The 23,939-nt window shown below is 45.5% G+C and overlaps 3 protein-coding genes across 4 annotated transcripts in view; 2 read left to right on the forward strand and 1 right to left on the reverse strand.

Annotated features, from left to right (window-relative positions):
• Positions 1 to 3,510, reverse strand: part of CIAPIN1 (cytokine induced apoptosis inhibitor 1) — a 17,501-nt gene extending 13,991 nt beyond the window's left edge. Inside the window, exon 1 of one of the 2 annotated variants that reach the window (XM_003792570.3) lies at positions 3,454 to 3,510. The gene's annotated coding sequence lies outside the window, so the exon portion shown is untranslated. The remainder of the gene's footprint in view (positions 1 to 3,453) is intronic. The other variant, XM_023514780.1, reaches the window with a different exon arrangement.
• A 32-nt stretch (positions 3,511 to 3,542) lies between these two features.
• COQ9 (coenzyme Q9) lies at positions 3,543 to 16,872 on the forward strand. Its single transcript, XM_003792575.3, has 9 exons — positions 3,543 to 3,656; positions 7,507 to 7,675; positions 8,986 to 9,121; positions 11,622 to 11,764; positions 12,044 to 12,128; positions 13,628 to 13,732; positions 15,125 to 15,280; positions 15,529 to 15,582; positions 16,202 to 16,872. Exons 1-9 carry the CDS (start codon positions 3,584 to 3,586, stop codon positions 16,235 to 16,237), a joined length of 957 nt encoding a protein of 318 aa, XP_003792623.1. The 5' UTR covers positions 3,543 to 3,583; the 3' UTR covers positions 16,238 to 16,872.
• Positions 16,873 to 18,799: 1,927 nt separating this feature from the next.
• Positions 18,800 to 23,939, forward strand: part of POLR2C (RNA polymerase II subunit C) — an 8,464-nt gene continuing 3,324 nt past the window's right edge. Inside the window, exons 1-4 of the mRNA XM_003792574.3 lie at positions 18,800 to 18,978; positions 19,149 to 19,198; positions 21,500 to 21,568; positions 21,714 to 21,766. Coding sequence (XP_003792622.1) covers positions 18,893 to 18,978; positions 19,149 to 19,198; positions 21,500 to 21,568; positions 21,714 to 21,766 — 258 coding nt within the window. The 5' untranslated portion in view covers positions 18,800 to 18,892. The remainder of the gene's footprint in view (positions 18,979 to 19,148; positions 19,199 to 21,499; positions 21,569 to 21,713; positions 21,767 to 23,939) is intronic.

Here is a 23,939-nt window from a genome sequence, read left to right on the forward strand (position 1 = left end):
GCTCACAGCAACCTCCAACTCCTGGGCTCAAGCGAGTCTCCTGCCTCTGCCTCCCAAGTAGCTGGGACTACAGGCGCCCGCCACAACGCCCAGCCATTTTTTGGTTGCAGCCATCATTGCTGTTTGGCGGGCCCGGGCTGGGGATTCGAACCTGCCACCGCAGGTGTATGTGGCTGGCGCCTTAGCTGCTTGAGCCACAGGCGCCGAGCCAAAGGTTTTATTTTCTAAAGCAAAATCAAAATTCCTTAGTTCTGGATCCAGGTCCTCCACAATCCAGCTGCATCTGCATCTCCCACTACTCCAAAGTGAATCCTTCCTTACTCTATGAAAAATCTTTGCCTCTTTCCCTCTATCATGCCTTTTATTTAGCTCTTTCCATGGGGAATGTCCACCCTTTATTATCCTGACCAACTTTAAGTCCCAGTAAAAGGATACCAAGTGCTATCAGACATGTAGGATTCTTTTAAATTCCTGAAGAGCACACAATCAAGAACTGAAACTTTTAAGCTTTTATGTGTCACATGATGTCCAGGAAGATCTCTTACAAATCTTTAAGGTAAGTAACTTGGGATCACGCTCACATTTAAGAACCAGCCAAGGCATATTAGCTGAGTACGGTGGCTTGCACCTGTACTCCCAGCTACTAGGGAGGCTAAGGCAGGTGAACTGCTTGAACCCAGGAGTTTGAGGTTGCTGTGAGCTAGGCTGAAGACATGGCATTCTAGCCTGGGTGACAGAGTAAGACTCTGTCTCAAAAAACAAAACAAAATAAACAAACAAAAAACCAACACACACAAAAACCAATATCCAGGGAAGACAGGGATATGGATTATTGGTCATTATGCCTTAATTTTTAAGAAAGAAATGACCTGTTTCTAGAACGATGTCTGAACACGTGCTGCCTTTACTGGACAACAGTAAAGGGACGACAAGAACCCTACCACCACTGACTACAACAACCTTGTGCTGTACTCAACAGAAAAACTCTCACGAAGGAAGCCAGGGACAAAAGGTTACTTAATAGCTAGAGAAAAACAAAAAGCCAGATGTCCTTTTCAGCACCATTTATGGAGGCAATTTTATAGAGCACAGGTTTTGAATGCAGATGAATTGGGGTTTAGCTAGCACTGAATCTCATTTGGTACGTGACCTGCTTAAGCTACTAGCCTCTTTGAGTTCACTTTCTCATCAATAAAAGTAGGGATAATAACCTCTTATTTTACAAGGCTGCTGGAAAAAAAGAAGATAAAAATACATAAGGCACTCAGCAGGGTCTGGAATACAGAGCACAAGAAAACAATCTCTAAGAGAGCTCTGGGCCTCTACTTCTCTGTGGCCAGTTTACTTGCCTTTGTTTCAAAAAGTCCTATAAAACCCTGTTCCTCCTTAGCCATGCCTGCTAGGAGGACTCCTTAGGGAGGGATATGAAGCTTCTTTTTCATTGTTAAAATAACATGAGGGTTGCACTTTATGACACCTTGGTCAGTATTCCAGTGGGGCTGTATCAGTAAATTAGAAGAGTGTCAGATGCTTTGCATTCCCTATCTCCCCTAAATTAATCTCTTAGTTGGCAGGAGGGAGCTTATAAAATTCATTTACTAAACATTAACCCTCAAAAACCAGGCACAGCCACTACTTTCAATCAGCATTTTCCAAATAAAACAGAAGACAATGTTCTCTTAAATACCTAAAAACCAACGTGAGACACTTTTCATCACCAGAGTTTTGTGTTATTGTGTGGATCTGTGGTAAAAAAATAATAAGGAAAAAGTCTCCAGCACCTAAGGTAACATACATAGAAGTTGCGACTCAGGAACACAGTTTAATTACTAACAAGACGTGGCACCAGTGTCAGGTCACTGAGCTTGTTTATTACATATTTCTCCAACTCTGCTGCACACACATGCCCAAGGCTCTTCTAAAATGTTACCAGCAGGCAGTAAAAGCAGATGTTTGAGAATAATTTCTGGAGAGGCACTTTTTATTTTTAAGGTACCTACTAAGCAGCAAATCTTGAGGCATTTGGTGCCCCTAATGAGGACCAAAATTAAAAAGTAAGACTGAAGTTTGGGCTTCAGGTCAGAAATCCTTTAAAGTCAGGTGCATAAAATATTCTGAGAATATTGACAGTTATGAAAAAGGAAAATTTAATTAAAGATTAACAGAGTGAAGCTCCTGTGCACATACAGAACTTTTTTTTTAAAGTGAGAATCCATAAAGGAAATAGGAAAACTCAAAGGAAAAGAAACAAAAGACTATGTCTCCAGGAATTTGGTATGTGTAAGAAATTGAGGGTTTCATAAAGGAAACTCGTATGTTAGCTTCCACAGGAAAGGCTCCTTCAAACATGGACAGATTTCAGAAACGAAAAAGATCATGGAAAGATCAGTAGTGTTTTACCTAAAACCAGATATGAATCTGAAATTTTAGCATTTGGGGAAGGTTTTGGCTTACGAGGTCTTCCCCACACTCCTGCAGGGGACGCCAGAATGTTCTGAAAGAACTCGAGTCAACAAGGAGTGTGGAAAACACTACTTTAACAGATACGAAGATGGGGTCTAACTACAAACACAAATGTACAGAATTACATGGTCTTGTTGTCAGTTATCCCTAATCCAAAAACCATTTACTTTTTGCTGCTGAGCTTTCCCTAATGCCACCCCAGGTAAGAACTCTGTATTTACGTTTCTGTTTAGGGACTAGACGGTGACCTCCTTGAGCCATCCAGACCTTGGGCACTCAGTAACGTCAGAATGAACGACACCAGGCTTTCCCAAACGTGCAAATTCTACAAACCACGGAGGAGACTGGTTAAAAAGAGATTCCTGAACACACCAAAATACACTGAATCAACTCTCCAGGGTTCAACTCTCAGAGGTTCCGCTGGGTTAACAAGCATCCTATATTGTTTCTTCCTACTGGTAAGTTTGGGAAATTATATCAACTCAACATCTTGGGGGTTCCGACAAATCATAGGCCCCCAAAGTTCAGGTAACCCCAAGCTTTTGTACTTCTCTGCCAGGTAACCTTTCAGAAAAAAAAGAAAAAAAAAAAAAAAAACTCCATGGGGTCTGAGGCCCAAGTTCACAACAGCTGGCTACTAGAAGAACCGGTCTCAAAACCCAGGTTTCCCGGACCCCAGCTCGGGCTCTTTTTCCTCAACGCGGTATCCTAGGGGGCTCAGAATGGGGGGGCTGGCTGGGGGAGAAAAGAGGCAGGTCGGAAAGGGCAGGAAACCACCGTCACCATCCCGAAGCAGACAGGGCCGGCCCTGACCCTCATACCAGCTTCCCGGGGAATAAGCCCGCCGGGGTTCTCAGCGGAGCGGCCGTGGTTGCCTTTCCACCCAGGGAAGGTGTAAGAATAGGAAATGAGAGGACGAGGGGACAAGGGTAGACCGGGAGGGGACAGCTGGGGGAGGTCGGACACTCACACAGCCCGAACCACTCTCACCTGCCTCCCGGGCTCGCTCCCGGTTTCTCCGCAGCCGCCGGCTCCGCGCCTGGATCCTCTCGCGAGAGGAGACGGTTTTACTTCCGCCCTCCTTTCGCCCAGCGCCGTCGGCGGCGTGCCCGCTTCCAAGATGGCGGCGGCGGCTGTGTCCGGCGCGATCAGCCGGGCGGGCTGGAGGTTTCTGCAGCTGCGGTGCCTGCCCGGTGAGGGGGCAGCCGGGGAAGGGGGTAGCGCGGAGGGGGCGCGAGGCCGGCCCGGGCAGGGTGCAGGGCAGAGGAGGCGGTTGTGGCAGCTCACGAGCAAGGTGAGGTGAAGGGCACCGGCGCGGAGCCGCTGGCGTAGCGGGCTTGAATGACGCGTCCGGCCTGGTTCGGCCCCCGGTCTCGCGCTCGGAGGGTCAAGAGCAGAGGGTAGGGCCTCTCAGCCCCTCATTTCATAAGTCAACGGAGCTTCAAGGAGGGCTGGAGCCACCCAAGGTCACACAGCTCATCGCTTGCAGAATGCTAAGTCCGTTCAAAGGACAGATGGAAATGACCACAGATTGTTTCCCAGAAGTCAAGTTTTTTTCCCACTAGATTTCTAATTCTGTGTGATATTCTCTTACTACCTAGCCGCTGTATAGTCAGCACTTTTATAATGCTTCTACACTTGACTTCTTAAAAATAGCTAGCCACTTAAGGAGGACATTTTATATTAGTATCATAAATGGAAAACCAGAATCACCTTCCATAAACAAAATTATGCATTGGCACATTAACATGAATATGTAGTTAATGAAATATTCTCCTGTGTTTTACCTAAAATTTTCTCATAAACTGCAGTGGTTCCACAGTCATATTGGGTAAACACCTAGGAGTGAATTCACTAGGAATAGGTGTTACTTTTACTAAACATATTCAGTTTGGACAGGACACTTTACAAAAAAAAAAATCAGGGCAGCCGCCTGTGGCTCAAAGGAGTAGGGCGCTGGCCCCATATACCGGAGGTGGTGGGTTCAAACCCACCCCCAGCCAAAAAAAACTGCAAAAAAAAAACAAAAAAAACCAAAACATACTAACTCAAGGAATAATGATTTTAAAAGAAATTTTCTCATAAACAACAGTGGTTCCACAGTCATATTGGGGCCTCCCATTCCTTTTTATTTTTATTGCATTTTATTTATTCATTTATTTTTTGAGACAGAGTCTCACTTTGTCCCCCTCAGTAGAGTGCTATGGTGTCACAGCTCACAGCAACCTCAAACTCATGGGCTTAAGCGATTCTCTTGCCTCAGCCTCCCAAGTAGCTGGGACTATGGGCGCCTGCCCATGACATCCAGTTCTTTTTTTTGTTGCAGTTGTTGTTGTTTAGCTGGCCCAGGCTGGGTTCAAACCCACCAGCCTCTGTGCATGTGGCTGGCGCTGAGCTTCCTTTTTAAAATTTTATGGATATTTGCTTCATTTGGGGATACATACACTAAAATGTTGATATTTTTACACATACCATTTTGTGTTTCTTTTAAAATCCTTATTCCTTGAGTTTGTTGATTTTTTTTTTTTTTAGGTAAGTATCCTTTACAAGCTGAATATGTTTAGTAAAAGTAACGCCTATTACCCAGTGACCTCCACTCCTAGGTGTTTACCCAAGAAAATGAAAGCGTGTGTGTGCAAAAAGTTTTGTATGGTATATTCATAACAGCCAAACACAGAAACAGCCCAGCTATCCCTCAACACTATTCAGCAACAAAAACTAAAGATCTGTCAAAGATAAACGAAACTGGACAGTAGTTATAGAGATTTTAACCAGTAATAACTATTGCAGTAGGGAAAAGACTCTAGTAGAAGTAACTGGAGGTTTTAAAGGAAAAATGAGGGAGGAGGGATGAAGGCAAGTAGGGGTTGAATAGAGTTAGTAATATGAAAAATCACAGAGGGTTAGTATAAAGGAGATTAGGCGAGGTGTGTCTGCCAGCTGGCAGTTATCAACGTTAGGATTCTGTCTTCCCACAGGGAGACAAAAGCTGTATGTATCTCTAAGTGTTGGCTAGAAAAAACAGTACATTTTTTTGACAGCCTCAAACAAGGATGGGGAACCCTGGGGCCACACGTGGCCTTCTTAATCCATGAGTGCAACCTTTTGACTGAATCCAAATTTTACAGAACAAATCCTTTTATCAAAAGGGGTACAGCAGAGAAAGATGAGGCTTTTCTTGACCCCTTTGGTGCTTTAAAAGGAATAATGATGAAATCAGAAGGCCCAATCCCCCACTCCTGTTGTGGGCTAGGGTCATCTTTGGGATGTGGCCTCGAGTGACACTATGTTAGAGTGTGTTCAGGTCTTTTTAGGCCACAGTTGAGGCCCAGGTAAGAATGGGACCTGGTTAGAGTTTGGTCAAGGAGAGAATCTTTTCAGGTCTACTGATTTTACACAAAGATATGGACCAATCTAAAAAGTGTACTGAGTTAAAGAAGCCTTATAGGAAGATGCTCAGTTGGATGAAATCCTAGGACTGGCAAAACTATGACAAGCAAAAACTAATCTAGGTCAAAAGATTCTGAGCAGTATGGATGGGAATGTGACTATGAAAGGGCATGAGGGAACTTTCTTAGGGTGATGGTAATATTCTTTGTTTACATGGGGTTCAGCTTATGCAAATGTACACATTTGTCAAACCACATAGAATGGTGCACTAAGATTTGTACATTTCTTTGTGTGTAAATGACACCTCAATAAAGGAACAGTGAACACTGAGCTCTGGCCAAAGATAGACGTGCTGAAAAGTTTTAGAGATGAGGAATACTGAGATCTGCAACAGACATATCAAAAATCAAGGTGGGTGGATGAAGAGCGTGACAGATGTGTAGAACCTGTGTGTTCTATATAGGTGTTCATTCTGTAATTCCTTCAATTTGTGTCTGTGTTTAGAAATTTTCATAATAAAATGTTGGGAAAGAAAAAAGTAGTGTGAGTTTATTCTTAGGAAACACTACTGATCTTTCCTAAAGTTAAGCAGATTATTGCAAGTATTGCAGATGAGAAAGCAGCTGGGGATTAGTAACTTGTCCAGAAACACCACATAAGCACTAAGGGAGTCAGTACTGAGATCTAATTACTACTCTAGCGCTCTTCCCATAATACAAGGTGTCCATAAAGGTGAACTTTTTATGGACACCCTGTATATAAATATCTTACATTTTCAAGTCACTTTCACTTTTTTTTTAGAGACAGAGTCTCACTTTGTCACCCTCCATAGAGTGCCATGGCATCACGGCCTCACAGCAACCTTGGACTTAGGTGATTCTCTTGCCTCAACCTCCTCAGTAGCTGGACTACAGGCGTCTGCCACAATGCCCAGCTATTTTTTTGTTGAAATTTGGCCGGGACTGGGTTTGAACCCGCCACCCTCGGTATATGGGGCTGGCGCCCTACTCACTGAGCCACAGGCGCGTTTGAGCCTTGTAGCACTCCCATTGAGCAGTAGAAATTACTAATCTAAATTTGCAAATTGCAAAGTCTGCACATGGGGGTGAAATGGTTTGCTCAACATTACACAGCTAACAAATGGTAGAAACAGGCCAAAGTGCTAGGTTTGTGTGTTTCCTGGCTTACCACTTTTGCTCCTACATCATATCTCAAGCTTTCAAATTTATGTAAGATTTTTGTGTGGAACCCAGCACTTGGATAAGGGTTTCTGGAGGAGTCTCAACCCTACTTCTCCCTTTCACCCTATCAGGTTTTTTTTGAGACTCTGTTGCCCTTGGTAGAGGGCTGTGGTATCACAGCACACAGCAACCTCAAGCTCTTGGGCCTAAGCAATTATCTTGCCTCAGCCGCCCAAGTAGCTGGGACTACAGGTACCCACCACAAGGCCTGGCTTTTTTTCTTTTTTGTTGTTGTTGTCGTTGTTTAGCAGACCTGGGCTGGGTTTGAACCCACCAGCCCCGATGTATGTGGCCAGCGCCCTAAACACTGAGCATAGGCGCCAAGTCCCTTCCTGTCTGTTTTACTACTCTGGGTCTCAGAGGGTCTCCTCTGGTGTATGTCCCTGACTGATCAGCCCAGTTTTTGTTTCAGCGTCTCGTTGCCGACCGTCCTTGCTGCCACGTGCCTTCCATGCTTCTGCTGTGGGGCTGAGGTCTTCAGATGAGCAGAAGCAGCAACCTCCCGCATCTTTTTCTCAGCAGCATTCTGAGACACAGGGGGCAGAAAAAGCCAATCCAGAGTCTTCTCATTCACCCCCCAGGTAGGCACCAGAACTCCAATCCACTCTCTTCTGGCCACTTTGTGTGCTTGGGTTTGTCTGCTCCTCCTTCACTTTCTTCCTGTTCATCCCCTCTTCACCTTCCATTGTTTCTAAGGATATCTTTAAAAGAAAGTATTGTTTTTATGAATTGTTACCTGTATATTCTAACATTTCAATGATAAAGAGATGTTTACAAAAATAAAGCAGAGTTTACCCAAAATCAGAAACAGATAACATTGCTGACATTTTTGTGAATGTCCTTCAGATGTTTCTCTAAGCTTATTTCAGATATAAATCCATGTATATAATAAATGATTAATTACACTCTATATGCTGTTCCAAAACCTGCTTTTTCTCTCAGCAGTAGTGCATTTGTAATGTCTTTTCACAGTTTACATTTGTTTAATCATTAAATAATGTGATAGTAGTGTGTGAATCTTAGAAGTGGGAGCACTGAATTAAAAGATATGTACATGGGGCCAAATTGCCCTCTACAGAGGTAACAGTAATTTCCATTTCCAATAGATTTTTTTTCTTCCTAATCCCACCACTGAAAAGTTCCTCTAGATCTGAAATGAGAGTCTTCCTTGTCACTTTTTCCTGGTTTCCTAATTAAATTACTTACTCAGTTCAACAAATAATTTTTGAGAGCCAATTATATACTAGGCCTTGTGAATAATACAGTTATTGCCCCTCCCCTCAAGGAATAATAGTCTGGTACAGAATTAGAGACCCTCTGAGTACAGTGTGCTAAGGGCTGTAATAGAAATCCGGGGTGTGTGGCTCGGCGCCTGTGGCTCAACCGGCTAGGGCGCCAGCCACGTACACCTAAGGTGGCGGGTTCGAATCCCCAGCCCGGACCCGCCAAACAACAATGACGGCTGCAACCAAAAAATGGCCGGGCGTTGTGGCGGGCGCCTGTGGTCCCAGCTACTTGGGAGGCGGAGGCAGGAGACTCGCTTGAGCCCAGGAGTTGGAGGTTGCTGTGAGCTGTGATGCCACGGCACTCTGCCCAGGGGGACAGCTTGAGGCTCTGTCTCAAAAAAAAAAAAAAAATCCGGGGTGTCGCTGGGGCATTACCTTCATGCCATGTGACCTCAACTTGTCCGCTCCCTTCTCTCAGTGGCTGTATGGGAGAGGAAGGATGATCTAATTTTTACTCTATTGGCATTAAAACATTGACGCTGATACAAGAGTAAATGTTCTCCCAACATGCGCTTGGAGGAAACGAGAGCCTCTGGTTTCTGGTCAGCCCGTTGTGCACTCCAGGCCATAGGCAGTGAGTGCGCTGGGCTCTGTCTGTGTCTCAGGTATACGGACCAGGGTGGTGAGGAGGAGGAGGACTATGAGAGTGAGGAGCAGCTGCAGCACCGCATCCTGACGGCAGCCCTAGAGTTTGTGCCTGCCCATGGGTGGACGGCAGAGGCGATTGCAGAAGGAGCCCAGGTGTGTATAGGTGAGGGCGGGGCAACCTGGCCAAGTTTAGCTGGGGCAGGAGTATAATGTGATGAAAGAGAGGAGTCTAGACCCTCAAGGAACGCTGGCATTTAAGAGGAGGGTAGAATAAGATGAGCTGTCAAAGAAGCCTGAGTGAGAGCATCCTGATGATGGAGGCAAAGCAGGAGATGTGGATTAAGCAAGTAGATGTTGGTCACTGTAGGAGCAGCTATCTGGGTGGAAGGCCCGGAAGGCCAGGTCGGAAGCCAGTTGGAGTAGGGTGAGTAGAAGGTGAGGAGGTTGAGCGGCATTTGGCTGTGAAGGCTGGGGGCACTAGGGCATACTGAGCAGTTGGAATGGACGTGTGTCCGTCTGATTGAATGCTAGTGGGAAGACTACCGAGATGAGAAAAGGTGAGGGTATAAAAGGAAACAGGCAAAATCCCAAGTATGAGGTCCCTTGAAGGCAAGAATTAAGGAGACCTGGAGAACAAATAGAAGATGGGTCTTAGATGTGCTGGGTGCAGAGGTGGAGAAGACAGCTGCAGGTTTCATTTCCAGATTAGGAGCATTCCCAGGGGAAGGCGTCTGTTTTTCTGGTGAAGTAGCTGTGTTCTCATGTACCTAACGTTAAATGGTGGAAGGAAACAAAGGGTTTGGAGGTAGCAGAGAATGTTGGCAAGAATCATTACAGAAAGTGGTAGAAACAGTAAGAGGACAGAAATGTAACAGGATTGTTTGACTTCTTTTTACTCAGCACATCTTCATTCATAGTGGCCGCATCATACCTTTGTGTTTACTTGACCTCAGTTCATACGCATCTGGGTCACTTGCATTTTTTTAGTATTGTAAACCTCTTTGTACCATGTATTTGAGTATATTTCTGATGAATTTCTTTACAACAAATTGCAAGAAGCAGAGTTGTTCCTTTAGGGAGTGTATCAGTCAGGATTCATTTGGGAGATAGAAAGCATACCAATTATTCAAATAGAGAGAATTTAATAACAAAGAATTACTAGCCAGGTATAGAGGTAAGAATACTCTAGGTATTGCAGAGGTAGCAGATGTAGGGAGCAGCTCCATCCCCAGCGCTCAGGGAACAAAAGGACAAGTTGGAATTAGTAAAACTAGAAGCTTGAAGGAAAATCCTTGTGGAGAAGAAGTTCACACCTCCCAGGAGGTGGTGCTGGCGCTAGTGCCTCTGGGTTTGGAGGAAAGGTCACTTATGACTGGCACCTGACCTGGGCCTGGTGGGGGGGAGGGGGAGGGGAGGGAGGGTAGTGGCTTGGGAGAATTGAAACTGGGTTCGGTGCTGCTTGAGGAGAGAACTGCTACTGCTAGGATGAAGGGGTGTCCTGGGAATGATGCTCACATCAGACAGGGAGTAACGAGGAAGGGACAAGTCCCTTCTTCCTCCTCCAGCCTTGCACACTCCTTTAGTGACCCTATTGGCAGAGCCAATGTACAGAGTCCCAGTCTAATGTGTAAAATGTGGGTGATAATGTCACCCACCTGCTTGTGGTGTTGTGAAGATGCACCGAGATTGTTTGTGTGATATGCCTAGTAAGGTGCCTGGCACAGAGTAAGCATGCAGTCACCAGTAGTATCACTGCCGCAACTCTGTTCTTGTGCCACATTGTCCTCTGTGAAGGCCATGTACTTCCACCCAAAGTGAGGCAGTTTCCTCCCTCCCGATAGTAGGAGTTGGTATTTAATTTTTGGTTTTTTTTTCTTTCCTATCCTCTGTCCTTGCAGCAGCCAGTGTTCTGCCTCCAGGAGATACTCAAGTATTACTGGATTCAGAAACAGCGAAAGGTTTTTAAGGCTTTGTTAACTCTCTGAGAAACTCACTAAGAAAAAAATTTTTTGTTGTTTTAACCAACTGAGAGACCCAATTTCCCAGAGATTTAGGTTAGTGAATTTGTCAGGAAGAGGGTTATGAGTGCTTTCCCCAGTCCTCTGTCTATCAGTGAGGACTCGTGGTTACAATGTCAAAGTGTATCTCTAACTGGTTTACCCTAGAAAGGGAATGTTTCAGCTCATTTAATAACAGAAAAGTCTGGAAGAAGCTCCAGTATAGTGTTCTCAGACTGTGCTATCAGAATCCATCTCATCTCGGAGCTGCTTTCTTCTCTGTGAGTGTCCTTCTCAGCAGGGGTTTCCCAGGCAAAACTGAAAGTGACTCAGCAGCCCCAGTAGAAAGGAAGCGACTCTTTCCTTTCAACACTGGCAAAAGTCCTAATGTGGGCTCTTAAAACCTGGGTTTGGTCATACATCCATCCCTGAGGTATCCCTGTGAACTCGAGCTATCCAAACCTGGACCCGGTGCTTGCACACTATCAAGGGACTTCATGGAGTGACGGGATGGGAGGTGGTCAGCTTCACCTAAATCACATGGGCCAGAGTGAAAATCAAGCTGTTGTGCTATAAAAGGCACTAGTGGTGAACAGGTGACACATTTCTGGTACACTTGCCCTCTACTTTTCTTTTTTCTCTCTCCATTTTTTTAGTCTCTGGGTCTCTCCAGCGCAGCAGCCAGCATGTTTGGGAATGATGGCAGTGAGCTGATACTACATTTTGTGACCCAGTGCAACGCTCGGCTCTCCCGTATGCTAGAAGAGGAGCAGAAGCTGGTACAACTGGGCCAGGCAGAGTAAGTCCTAAGGCATTATTGCTCAGGGTGGCAGCTAAGGATTGGGGGACTCATGTCCCATCAGCTGTCCCCAGGAGACTAACCCAAACAGAGCCAAAAGAGAGTAGCATTGAGAAGCTCTGCTGCAGTGACAGGACTAAACCCAGCAGCCTGTCTGACAGTGTTAGTCAGCCAGTGTCAGGAGCTGATGGGACCCCCTCCCTAGGGCTGAGTGGACAGTGTAGTGCTGAGCCCCTGCCTTTGACCCAGAGACACATTGTTTTCTTTTCCCTCTTCCAGGAAGAGGAAGACAGACCAGTTCCTGAGGGATGCAGTGGAAACCAGACTGAGAATGCTGATCCCGTACATTGAGCACTGGCCCCGGGTACATAGTCCATATCCAGGCCCCAAAGCAATAATAATAGTTATAATTCTCAGCACCTTTCATGTGGAAGACTTTGTATACTATTCGTAAGTTAGCTCATTAATCGTCTCCATGAAACCAGGAATACTTACTAAAGTTGGTAGAGCTAGGTTTCAAACTTGGGAGAGCTAGAGAGGATAACTCTGAGCCATCGTGTCTCAGTTCTTAGAAACGCAAGTGATTTGGGTATAGGTCACATCCTGGGTGAGTCCTAGAGGCCTAAGTGTGCCACTGGGTCTTAATGAAGAGGAATCAATGAAGGAGCTTAGAAAAGTCAGATTTTATGGGCTGTCTTCACTTGAATAACATCTTTGTCATGTTTCCCATCTGGAGGACTGGGACTTCTTGTCACATTGTCAGTGGGATGCTTGGGCATTGGAATATTCTTTCCAAGGACTTTCCCCCTCTTCTCTAAAGCTTCCTTTTTCCTCTGTCTCAAAGCTTGTCACAGAGAATGTGGGCCATTGTCTGAGTTAAGAAAGCACATCAGAAATGAGAGGAGCTCAGATAGCTAGTGTCTTTTGCCCAGCTGGAAGACTGCTGAGCGTGTGAGTTCAGTCATTCCATGGCAGACATTTGAACACCTAGAATGCCCCTAGCCTCAGGCTGGGCATAAAGGATTTTACAGCCGGGAGTTAAGTCCTATCCGCTACCTGTGCTTTCCATGCTCGATTTTCACACCCCCAGCCCTGCCTTATCCCACCTGGCAGTTAAAGCAGTGGAAGCTTGTGTATTAGGCCCTCAGCTCCCTTCCTGATTCAGCATAGTGTTTCTTTCCAGACCACTTCACTAAGAGAAAACCTTTCGGCCAATTCAGGACCTCTCTGATGAGCTCTTGTAGGACACAGCCAGTAGATTTTAGAATTGGTAAAATGGCAAGACCTTGTCTTATTAGACCAGGAGGAGCTGTTGTCTGTTAATGGAGGAGTTGCTAGTCTGTGCCATCACTTGTGTTAGTGGAAGGATCTTTGGTTTCAGGAAACTGAAATCAACTTGAGTTAAGCAAAAGAATGGGGAGGAGTTTATTGTGATGTTGCAGAGGTACATCAAGCACAGAAATGCTGCCAGACCCAGGAATAGCCAAGAATTAGGTCCTGGAAACCACTCCCCAAATTTCCTCCTATCTCTGCTTCTTCCTCTGTAACTGAATAGGCTGCTCTCCCTGATCCTTGCTTAGAGAAACGAGCCTCGACCCTCGGGCTCTGTGTTCTCAATTCCACATGCTGAGAATGGAGAATCTGATTGGGCCAGCTTAGGACAGAACCATGCCCCTGGCTCCCATCAGCTGTAGTCAGGATTACTAGCTGCCAGGAACTCATACCAGGCAGGTGAAGGTGGTGGGTCTCAGAGAACCAGAGCTAGGCAGGCCCCCTCGTTTACCTCTTGGAGAGGTGAGGCACTGGCCACCTCTGCACTGTTACCTGTGTGTAGTACTTACTCCTCTGCCATTCTCCCCCCAGGCCCTCAGCATCCTCATGCTCCCCCACAACATCCCGTCCAGCCTGAGCCTGCTCACCAGCATGGTGGACGACATGTGGCATTACGCTGGAGACCAGTCCACAGATGTGAGTGCTTTCTACATGCCCACGAGATACTGGAAAAGGCTTGGGTTAAGCATTGCTTCTACAATTTTGTGAAATTTGATCACAGATCCATTCAGAGGGTCTGCAGTGTCAGTCCCACCTAGGTCTGAGCAAGATCCTACAGCAAGCCAAAGTGAATCTAGGTCATCCACATTCAGGGACCAGCATTCCAGCCACAAACTGGTGATTATTTCTTCTACCATCTGGTGATGATGACAGAAGGCATCAGAGGGCCTTGTGATTGGGCTGCCTTTTTACTGTTATTTCCCTCGCGTTCTCCTAAGATGTAGATTCTGCAGCAGAATTCTTTCAAAAAATAATGCCATGGAGACACCCATTGCTTTAAAAAGAAACTCCTTTCCCCAGCCAATCTAGGCCTGCTTTGCTAGGAGATCAATAAGCCCCTTTAAATAGGCACCAGGAAAGAGTCTGACTTGTTAATGCTATCATATTTCTGGTAGGAAATTAAAAAAATTTCATCATAAAAGAAATTAAAATGTGATGGTACTTTGTGGAATCCAGAATGAGGAGGCATAGAGATACACCCACCATAGTTATAACAAAGTGCTTTAATAAACTTCCCTCATGTGGGAGTATACCACCAACAGAGAAGGTAGGAAAATGAAATTAGAAAACAAAGAAATTAAAGGAATAAAACACCAAGCAGCTGAGTTGGTCCTCTGAAGAGTAATTTGCTGAACACTCAGAAGTTGCTGAGGGACTTGAACTCTCAGCTTTGTCCAGGTATTGCAGTCTGTCCATAATCCTGTCTCAGCCCTCACTTTACTGATGAGCAGGGTTTGGTCATAACTGGCTGACCACAGAGCTTCCCTGGGATTCAGATGTCCTAATACAGTGTTTTTGAACCTTTTTTTTTTATCTCATGGCACACTTGAACCTATAGTTAAATCTTCAGCAGCACAGTTAAATTATGTTGATCTGGAAAGAGTCAAAAAGAAGAATATACTTACTATGCTTTGAACTTCTCTAAAAATAATTTAATTAATGATCTTTAAAATTTTTCGTGGCACACTAGTTGAAAATCACTGTCCTAAGACTTAGTCTTTATACAAGCAGTTCCAAGAATTGGTTTGGATGTCGCCAAATCACCTAGAATATTTACTAATTCAGACCCATTGGCTGTACTATTAAGAGATGGGCCCAGGAACTTGCATTTTTAATCTCTCAGGTAATTCTGATGCCCAGCCAAGTTTGAGACAGTGATGTTATCCACAGGGCCATATGTATCTGTGAGGGAAAGGAGAAATCGGGCAGGAGCTCAGGAGTTCCCATGGCCTTGGGTGGGAGCTACCCTAAACTTTCCTGGCCCACACTGTAGTGGTAACCTACCTTCCTGGGTGGATTTCTTTGCAGTTTAACTGGTACACCCGCCGAGCTGTGCTGGCTGGCATCTACAACACAACAGAGCTGGTGATGATGCAGGACTCCTCCCCAGACTTTGAGGACACGTGGCGCTTCCTAGAAAACAGAATTAATGATGCAATGAACATGGGCCACACTGCCAAGCAGGTAGTTGGGGGCTAGCCATTGCACATCCTCTTTGGAAGCTATAATCATCATTCTTCTCAGGCCACAGCTGGTCCCCTTGGTCTCAGCTGAGCTTTGCCCATTTGTGATTGTGTTCTCCATCAGCTCTCCTTCCAGTACCCATGGCCCTCTTGACTCCACCTTTTGAGGCTCATAGGCCTCCCGATTTGTCCTGCCTGTCCCCACATTGTGGTGAGAACTTAAGGAATCCTGACTCTGACTCCCTCTAGGTAAAGTCCACTGGAGAGGCACTGGTGCAAGGACTCATGGGTGCTGCGGTGACAGTGAGTACCACCCAACTCCCAATCCTACTCCAGCCCTGTGATACTTACAACATGTATCAGTCACCCCACGTCATTTTGTAACCTCAAACTGAAAAGCTAATAATAAGACTGACACTAGTTCAGCCCCAGCGTCTTGATCCAAAGACTTTATTTTTTACTGGTATCAAGAAATACCACCGAAGGCCAGGGGTGGTGCTCACGCCTGTAATCCCAGCCCTCTGAGAGGCCGAGGTGGGTGGATTACTTGAGTTCACAAGTTTGAGACCAGCCCAAGCAAGAACGAGACCCCATCTCTAAAAAATAGCTGGGTGTTGTGGTGGGTACCTATAGTCCCAGCTACTCTGGAGGATGAGGCAAGATCACTTGAGCCCAAGAATTTGAGGTTGCTGTGAGTTGTGGAGTTATGACACCATGGCACTCTACTGGGAGCAAGAAAGTGAGACTCTGTCTCAAAAAAAAAAAAAAAGAAAAGAAAAATATCATTGACTCCTAGGACCCTTATATGTCAAGTCTCTGTGTCATAGCCACATGTGCCACCTTGAAAACCTCAATCTTTCCCATTAGAGTCTCAAGGCAGGGCAAGACCTCACCACTCTCTCTGTTTCCATCTCTCTGTCAGCTCAAGAACTTGGCAGGTCTAAACCAACGCCGGTGAGAGGAAGGGGTATAAACAAGAGTGCCTGGAAGAAAACAAGTGGATAAATTGAAGGGACTTTGAAAAGTATGAGGTGCTGTCCATGTAACCGAGTGTTAATTCCTGAGTCACTACCACAGCCACCTGGAAGCCACAGGGTTCATACACTTTGGGCCTGGGATTGGGCTACCCCTTCAGTTCCTAATACCAGGCCAGACCTCTTGATGCCTTTCTGCATTGCTGCTGTGTGAACAAGAAATGAGGCTCTCTCCAAGCATTCAAGCCGTGGAAACCCAGCACATCCCTGTCATGGTCTCCTGGGCACCTGGATAATGTCTTAACCTTCCAGAAATGCCCTCTTGGGCTGCCAAGCCAGAGTCAAGGTCAGAATCTACCATAAGTGGCAGTTCCTCCCCGGCACAGCACAGGCATGTGCACACAACAGCGTTCCTAGCAAGCAGCCCCTTTCCTCTTCAGGCGTCCTGAGATGCTGCTCCTGGGAACCCCCCTCAGAAAACTGCCTCATTCACCTGAGACAGGTGCCTGCTGGACAGAGGTGTGATCCCAGGCCTGGTATCACATTACACCAGTGTGCATTGCAGGGGTATCAGTGTCTTTAGAGTCTGTAAAAATGATAATAAACACGTTTGAAGCAGTTTCTTTGTGTGCCGTTAGTTTCCATAAAGACCATGATAGGTATCCAAGAACCCAGAGGGAGATACAGTGTTGTGGAAAAGGCTTGAGGCCAGCAGCTAGGACCCTTGAATTCTGGCCCAGGCACTGCCTAATACCTATTGGGTAGTTCTAGCAACTGTATTTCTCAGGGCCCAAGTCCTCTCATGAGTAAAATAGGGTAACAGTAGCCTTCCCCCAGACCATTAGCTGCCTTGACTGCTCTTGTCTGTCACTAACCATTTCTGTGATATGTTACTTAGTTCAGTTGTTTTCTTACCCTCTACACTGGTGGGCCTCCCCTTGCACATCTAGTTAATTCTGTGTGCAGCTTTGCTTTATTTTCCCTAAGTCAGCTGAATGTTGAAAGTCAGGAGCCAATTGAATTTCAGATTTCTTTCTGTAGGCCTTCCGTGGTTCTCATTCCTCATTATCTCTTAACAACCTGTGAAATTTTTGCAGTAGCTATTCCAAATTTCATTGCATTTTCTCCTATATCCTTCATAGCCTTCATCCTACACTCAGCAGACAACCATAATTCCTAATTTCCTGAGGTGACACAGCTATGGGGCAAGGCAGTTCTCATCCTTTCGCAGGAAGATGTATGACTCCTTGCTAAGGTAAACTCTTTTTTTGTCCCCTGGTAATTATTCTCCTGCCTTCTAAATGTAGATCCTGCCAAATTCTATCTTAGGGCCACTTTGAGCAGCTCCCACTTTGTGGGGGACCATCCAAACTCCTTTGCAGGTTGTTTAAAGGACTTTGGTGATTCTTTTTTTTTTTTTTTTTTTTTTTTTTTTTTTTTTTTTGAGACAGAGCCTCAAGCTGTCTCCCTGGGTAGAGTGCCGTGGCATTACAGCTCACAGCAACCTCCAACTCCTGGGCTCAAGCGAGTCTCCTGCCTCCGCCTCCCAAGTAGCTGGGACCACAGGCGCCCGCCACAACGCCCGGCTATTTTTTGGTTGCAGCCTTCATTGTTGTTTGGCAGGTCCGGGCTGGGGATTCGAACCCACCACCTTAGGTGTACGTGGCTGGCGCCCTAGCCGGTTGAGCTATAGGTGCCGAGCCGACTTTGGTGATTCTTTATGGAGGAGCATACACCTTACGTGATATGCACTGCCAGGTGCTGGGGATGCAGAGATGAAGAGTTGCCACTCACCACAACTACGCAGAACTGTAGGTGGTGCATGGTGTTAAGAGCATCGAAGCTTTTCCTGCAGTTTTCAGAAGTGTGTGGTCCAGACATGAGAGCACAGGGAAAGGGTATATGCCTAGCAGATTTACTTTGCTAAAGTATACATGCAGAATTAAAGTATACTTTATTTAGGCAAGAGGCTTACTCTGTTGCACAGGCTAGAGAGCCTTAAACTCCTGGGCTCACGCGATCCTCCCCCTTCAAGCTTCCAAGTAGCAGGGACTATGACAATAGTCCTACCACAATGACCAGCTAATTTTTGTGTTTTTAGTACTCAAGCTCAGGCTGGTCTCTAATTCCCGAGCTCAGTGGATCGTCCCTCTTCAGCCTCCCAGAATGCTAGGATTACAGGCGTGAGCCACCACGCTCGGCCTACTTCTTTTTTTGGAAAAGCTTCATGATTATTTCTGTGTATGTATATGTGTATTATTTATTCAAGTCTGTTGAAGGAGAGAGAGTTTTCTTTATCTTTTGCCATCATAAATGGTACTGCCATGTACGTCCCTGTACGTGTATCTTTGTCTACAACTCCAAGTACTTCTGCGGTATGAGATCGTAGCAGTGTTACTATTGAGTCAAAGACGTAAGCATATTTTGCAAAACCACCCCCCAAGGTGGCTGAACCTGGTGTATTTTAAAGCAGATATAGAAAACTCCGGGCCCGGGCAGTCCCGGCCTCCGAGCAGCAGGCGGCGCTGCGAGCGCGTCTCCGTGGGGCGGCGGGGCCCGCGCTCTTTAACTTCCGGTGGCGGCGGTGGCGGCGGCGGCGGCGGCGGAGCTGACGCAGAGACTGGTGGCCTCGGGGCGCGATGCCGTACGCTAACCAGCCCACCGTGCGGATCACGGAGCTCACTGACGAGAACGTCAAGTTCATCATTGAGAATACGGACCTGGCGTAAGGCTGCTAAAGGAAGAGGCTGGCGGCTCCAGGGCACTGGGAGGCCCCGGCCCGGGTGGCGTGTGGGGGGGCCGATGTCCTTCCAGAGCCGCCCCCTGTGCCGGGGCTTTAGCTTTGGGACCGTGGGGCCGCGGCGCCCTCACACCACTTGGTTTTTCATCCTTTAGGGTGGCCAATTCTATTCGGAGGGTTTTCATTGCTGAGGTACCCATAATAGGTAAGCGACCCCAGCCGCCTTGTCTGCGCCACCACTTTCTGCCCCACCTGCCCTACCTTGGGGCTCCTGTCTTGGGGCGTGGGAGGCTGAGAAAACTGCAGTGCCGGAGACTTGGTTAGACCCCGTACCCTTGGCCTAGGGGCCCCTGCTGTCTACCTCCCTGGCTCCCACGGGCCACTTAGGTCCAGCCTTACACTGAGTGTGCCTTGCTGAGGAGCTTGGGTTTAAGAGCGTGCTGACTTGGCTTAGAATACCGTTTTCACTTACTGTCTTTGTGAAACTTGGGCAGGTTATTAAACAGTGTCCTGCAGTCTCCTCATCTGTAGCTGGAGCACTAAGGGTACTTAGGGTGGTATCTAGGATTAAGTAATGCAACCCATAGTAAGTGTCTTGAGCTTAGTGAGTGTTCAGTACTCGTAGATGTCTTTTCTGAGTCTGTTCCTTCATCTGCATTTATGGAGCATGTAAGTGCCAGGCATGGTGGTAGGCACTTAGGAATGCAAAGGCTGTTATAGAACGGGGTCTTTGCCCTCGTGAAGTTCACAGTTAGGTTGTAGGAAAAGATGAATCTGCCAATAACACCAGTGCAAAGTAGATTTTGATCAGTATTTCAGAAGCATAGCTACAGTGCATTTGAACCTTAGAGGAGAGATCGTTCTGGTCTGGTCTTGTTTTAGCCACTTTGCCCCTGTGTTTGATGTATTGACTATGCTTGCATGAAACATCACAGTCGTGGCTGCCGTATCAGGTGTTCAGGCTGTTAAGGAAGTAAGCAGGCCTGATGAGTAGTAAGCAGAACACTGTAGTGCATCCACAGCTACCACCCCAATCACTTCCACTCAGCTGGGAGTGCTGGTCCTCCCTCAGCCTAATCACTTCATGCCTCTGGGCCTCAGTTTCCTGATAAGTAAACTCAGGGAATTGTACTTCAGGGTGCAACCTTGATATTCTGAATCTAAATGCCACTTTTTTCACAAATTCAGTTTTGCAAATAATACTGAGCACCCCTGCTAGGAATACAAAGATATCTCAATGCCCTGCCTCTTGGCTGGGCTGTGTGGCTCACTCCTGTGATCCCAGAGCAGCACTCTAGGAGGCTGAGGCGGGTGGATTTCTTGAGTTTACAAGTTCGAGACTAGCTGGAACAAGACTGAGACCTGTTTCTACTAAAAATAGAAAAACCGAGGCAAGGGGATCCCTGGAGCCCAAGAGTTTGAGGTTGCTGTGAGGTATGATGATGTCACAGCAGTCTACCCAGGGCAATAGCTTGAGACTTTGATTCAAAAAAAAAAGAAAAAAATCCTGCCTCAAGGAGGTTTTAAAGCTTGAGGTAGAAACAAGACATATAGATCTACACAACACAAGGAGTTTTGTGAGAGGGGAGTTCAAAGGGAAAGAGTGATCACGTCCAGAGCATGGAGGGCAGGCAAAGAAGGCTTCATTCTTCAGGAGGCTCAGAGGATTTTAACCTGTGCAGAAGAGGCTAAGGGCATGCCAGGGGGAGTAAAGAGGCAGAAGACTATTGGTTATGGTCCTTACTTGGCATAGGTTGGGGAAGCAATAGGAAACCTAGCAGGACAGAGCAAGTAGGACTTGGCCATGTCTGGTCCTCTTCTGACTTTGCTTCTAGTATCTGTGACCCTTATTTGGCAGTTGGACTCCAATGTCATTTGATTTCCGGATTTAATTGGTTATATGCAGATGTTTATTTATGAAGGAATAAATGTGTGTTTTAGTCAAGTATATGTGATAACACAATTCTTACCCTCCTTCCAGCTCATTGCTGGTAGGGATTGGGTTTTATATTTGTTGCCTTGCCCATTAAAGGAACTGAGTAAACATTTGTTGATTGAGGATAACAAAGTGCTAAATCAGGTGATCATAAAATAGGGTATTGACGATTAAGTCTGTGTTATTTTTGTGAGGTATTCCCTAACTTCTAAGCGCCCAGTAGATTGTGTTCTGGTGTTGGCAGAGGTAGCCTATTTAAGTGCTTATCATAGAAAATATTCATCTCAAAGAAACATATTCCCACTCCCATAGTATTCTCTGAGTTGGTGTTTTTTGTGTGTAGAGCATGGAATCTCCTACATTAAATTCACCTGGATGGAAAGGTGGGGTATGGTTCTTGTTAGAATGTAGGTTCCTGGACTCCATTCTAGTGCTGTGGGATCAGTGTCTCTGGCTCAGTTATCTCCAGTTTAGGATGCATCAGATGATTCCTAAATGTTGAGAATAACTGTTTTAAGTCTTTGGGTGAATTGATGGCTAAACTGCACATCTGCTTCCTCCATTTTTTAGCTATTGACTGGGTTCAAATTGATGCCAATTCTTCAGTCCTTCACGATGAGTTCATCGCTCACAGACTTGGTGAGTGCTGGTTTTGGAAGGTTAAAGGGAGGATGCTATGCCTGGTGTAGAGTAAGGGGCCTCTGCCCACCCCAAGGGGACTGCTAGGTTCTTGTTTTGGCTTGGCTATTTAGACTTTTTTTAAGTGCTATTCTGTGTTTTATAGGATTAATTCCACTCATCAGTGATGACATCGTGGACAAGCTACAGTACTCTCGGGTATGCTCGGTGCGATTGGGTAGACGTTGGAGAGGGAGGGCTTTAGTTCTCAAGATTGTTCCTGACATCTGTGTCCAGCTTGGATTGTATTATAATTTTAGAAGCACAGGGTGGAGATGTAGTCTGCAGCTTGAGGCAGGTCTTGGTCCTCAGGTCTGATGGGTTTTCAGCATGATCAGCACACAGGGCATCAGGGAGTCTCCCCAACCAGCCACATGAGGTGTGGGCTTTCCAGCAGAATGCCCAGTTACATGAACCAGTGGGGCTGCTCTTTCCAGAGCATCTCTTCCCAGTGGCAGAAGGCTAAAGGGAATCAACAAAAGATTGGGGGGAGGAGGACAAGGAGCAGAGAGAGTGGAAGCTGTCCCCATAAGAGCAGCACTTGATGGACTTAATTCTGGTATTTGCCAGATTCATGCCTCCCTCAGTAGGTGATGCTAGATAAACATGGCCAGACTTACTGTCTCACTCCCCTCCACTGGTCAGGTTTGCTCTTTGTATGGTGTCTTCACAGGCCTTTGGAGTAGGGATAGGAAGGAAGTTGGCTTCATCCTTTCCCTAGGGCTGCATTAAATAATAGCTTGAGCCCTGTTGATGGCTTTGAATGATCCCGAATATACCTATTTTCCTATATTTCTAGAGGCATGTCATTTTTGTGGTGGTTCATTTGATGTATTTTATATGTATTTTTGAAAAGAAATAGTCAAGCACACAAAAGGGTGTGGAGCCAGTCTAACAGATACCTATGTTCCCATCTAAAGCTTTGTCACATTTTAACATTTTGCTCTGTTTGTTTCACATTTCCAGATTTTCTTTTAAAGAAATAAAACATTACAAATATTGGTGGGGACAGTTGTATAGCCAATTAAGAGCAATTTGACGATATCTTATACATGGATCATTATGAAAGTTCTGAGATTCACAAAAATCAAGAAATGTAAAATCTGCTCCGACAGAAACAAATGAAGCTTTCCCATAGCACCAATAAGCCAAGCAAAGTGAAGCTTGCACGAGTGCATCAGAAAGAACGCTGTCTACTGTGTTTCTTGGAAATGAAATGTCTGTCTCAAAACTTTCATAGTGACCTGTGTCTGAAGATACACATGCCCTGTGATCTAGCAGTTGCTTTCATTAATTTTTTTTCTAGCATTTATTGAACAAAGATGGTATGGTCCTCTCTTGTTTTTTTTGGCATGTCTTTTTCTGAAAACCTATAGAAAAGTTGAAAAAAAAAAACACCGTTCACTTTTCATCTTGCTAATGTTGCTACATTTGCTTTACTTTTTACTCATATATGTTGTTATTTGCTGAACTATTTGAAAGTAAATTGCAGGCATCCTGACATTTCTCTCCTTAGTACTTTAGCATGCATCATCCAAGAAAAGTAACATTTCCCAGTATAATCACACTATTATTGTGCCTAGGAAAATTAGCACTAATTTGTGATATCTGTATTTGGTCTATATTCAGATTTTGCTAGTTGTGCCCCAGATGTCCTTTATTGTTTTTTGTCTGTGGGTCACGCTTGATCCAGTCAAGATTTACTGAATTGTAGGTCTTTAGTGTCTTCTTATTTCAGACTTCTCCTTTCAGTACACTTTATTTTTGAGATTGTATGGTTGAGTACCTTTTCATATTTTTATCTTCCATTGCATTTTGATTCTCCCATTTCGTGTTCCTAGTAGTGATTAGAGATCCTTCAGTCTTAAGGGTCTGAGTTTCCTTCCTGCCTCACCTGTGTATAACTGCAGACTCTCCAGGTGAGACTTGACAGTGTTTCTTCTCACTCACCGACATCAATATGTTGGATTCTCCTTACTACTGGGGGGAGAAAACAGCTTGCTTGAATACATTGTAGTAACTGTCGTCTTTTCTGAAGAGGGTTGCTACTGTAGCAACCCTAACATAGAAATGAGTCAGTTGGTTTAAGAACGGCAAAATGTTTCTAATTATGGAGGCTGGGTGATGGTTATGTTATGGCAGTTTATTGTGCTTTTCTGTTTCTTTATGAATGAAATTTTCCATGATAGAAAAGAGTTTTTAAGAAAAAAGACCAATAGTCTAGAACTTGAAAAGTACTTTTCTTTTCTTTTTTTTTGAGACAGAGCCTCAAGCTGTCCCCCTGGGTAGAGTGCCGTGGCATTACAGCTCACAGCAACCTCCAACTCCTGGG

Source organism: Otolemur garnettii, unplaced genomic scaffold (genome assembly GCF_000181295.1).
Source record: "Otolemur garnettii isolate 467f Iridium unplaced genomic scaffold, OtoGar3 scaffold00058, whole genome shotgun sequence".
Taxonomy (NCBI): Eukaryota; Metazoa; Chordata; class Mammalia; order Primates; family Galagidae; genus Otolemur; species Otolemur garnettii.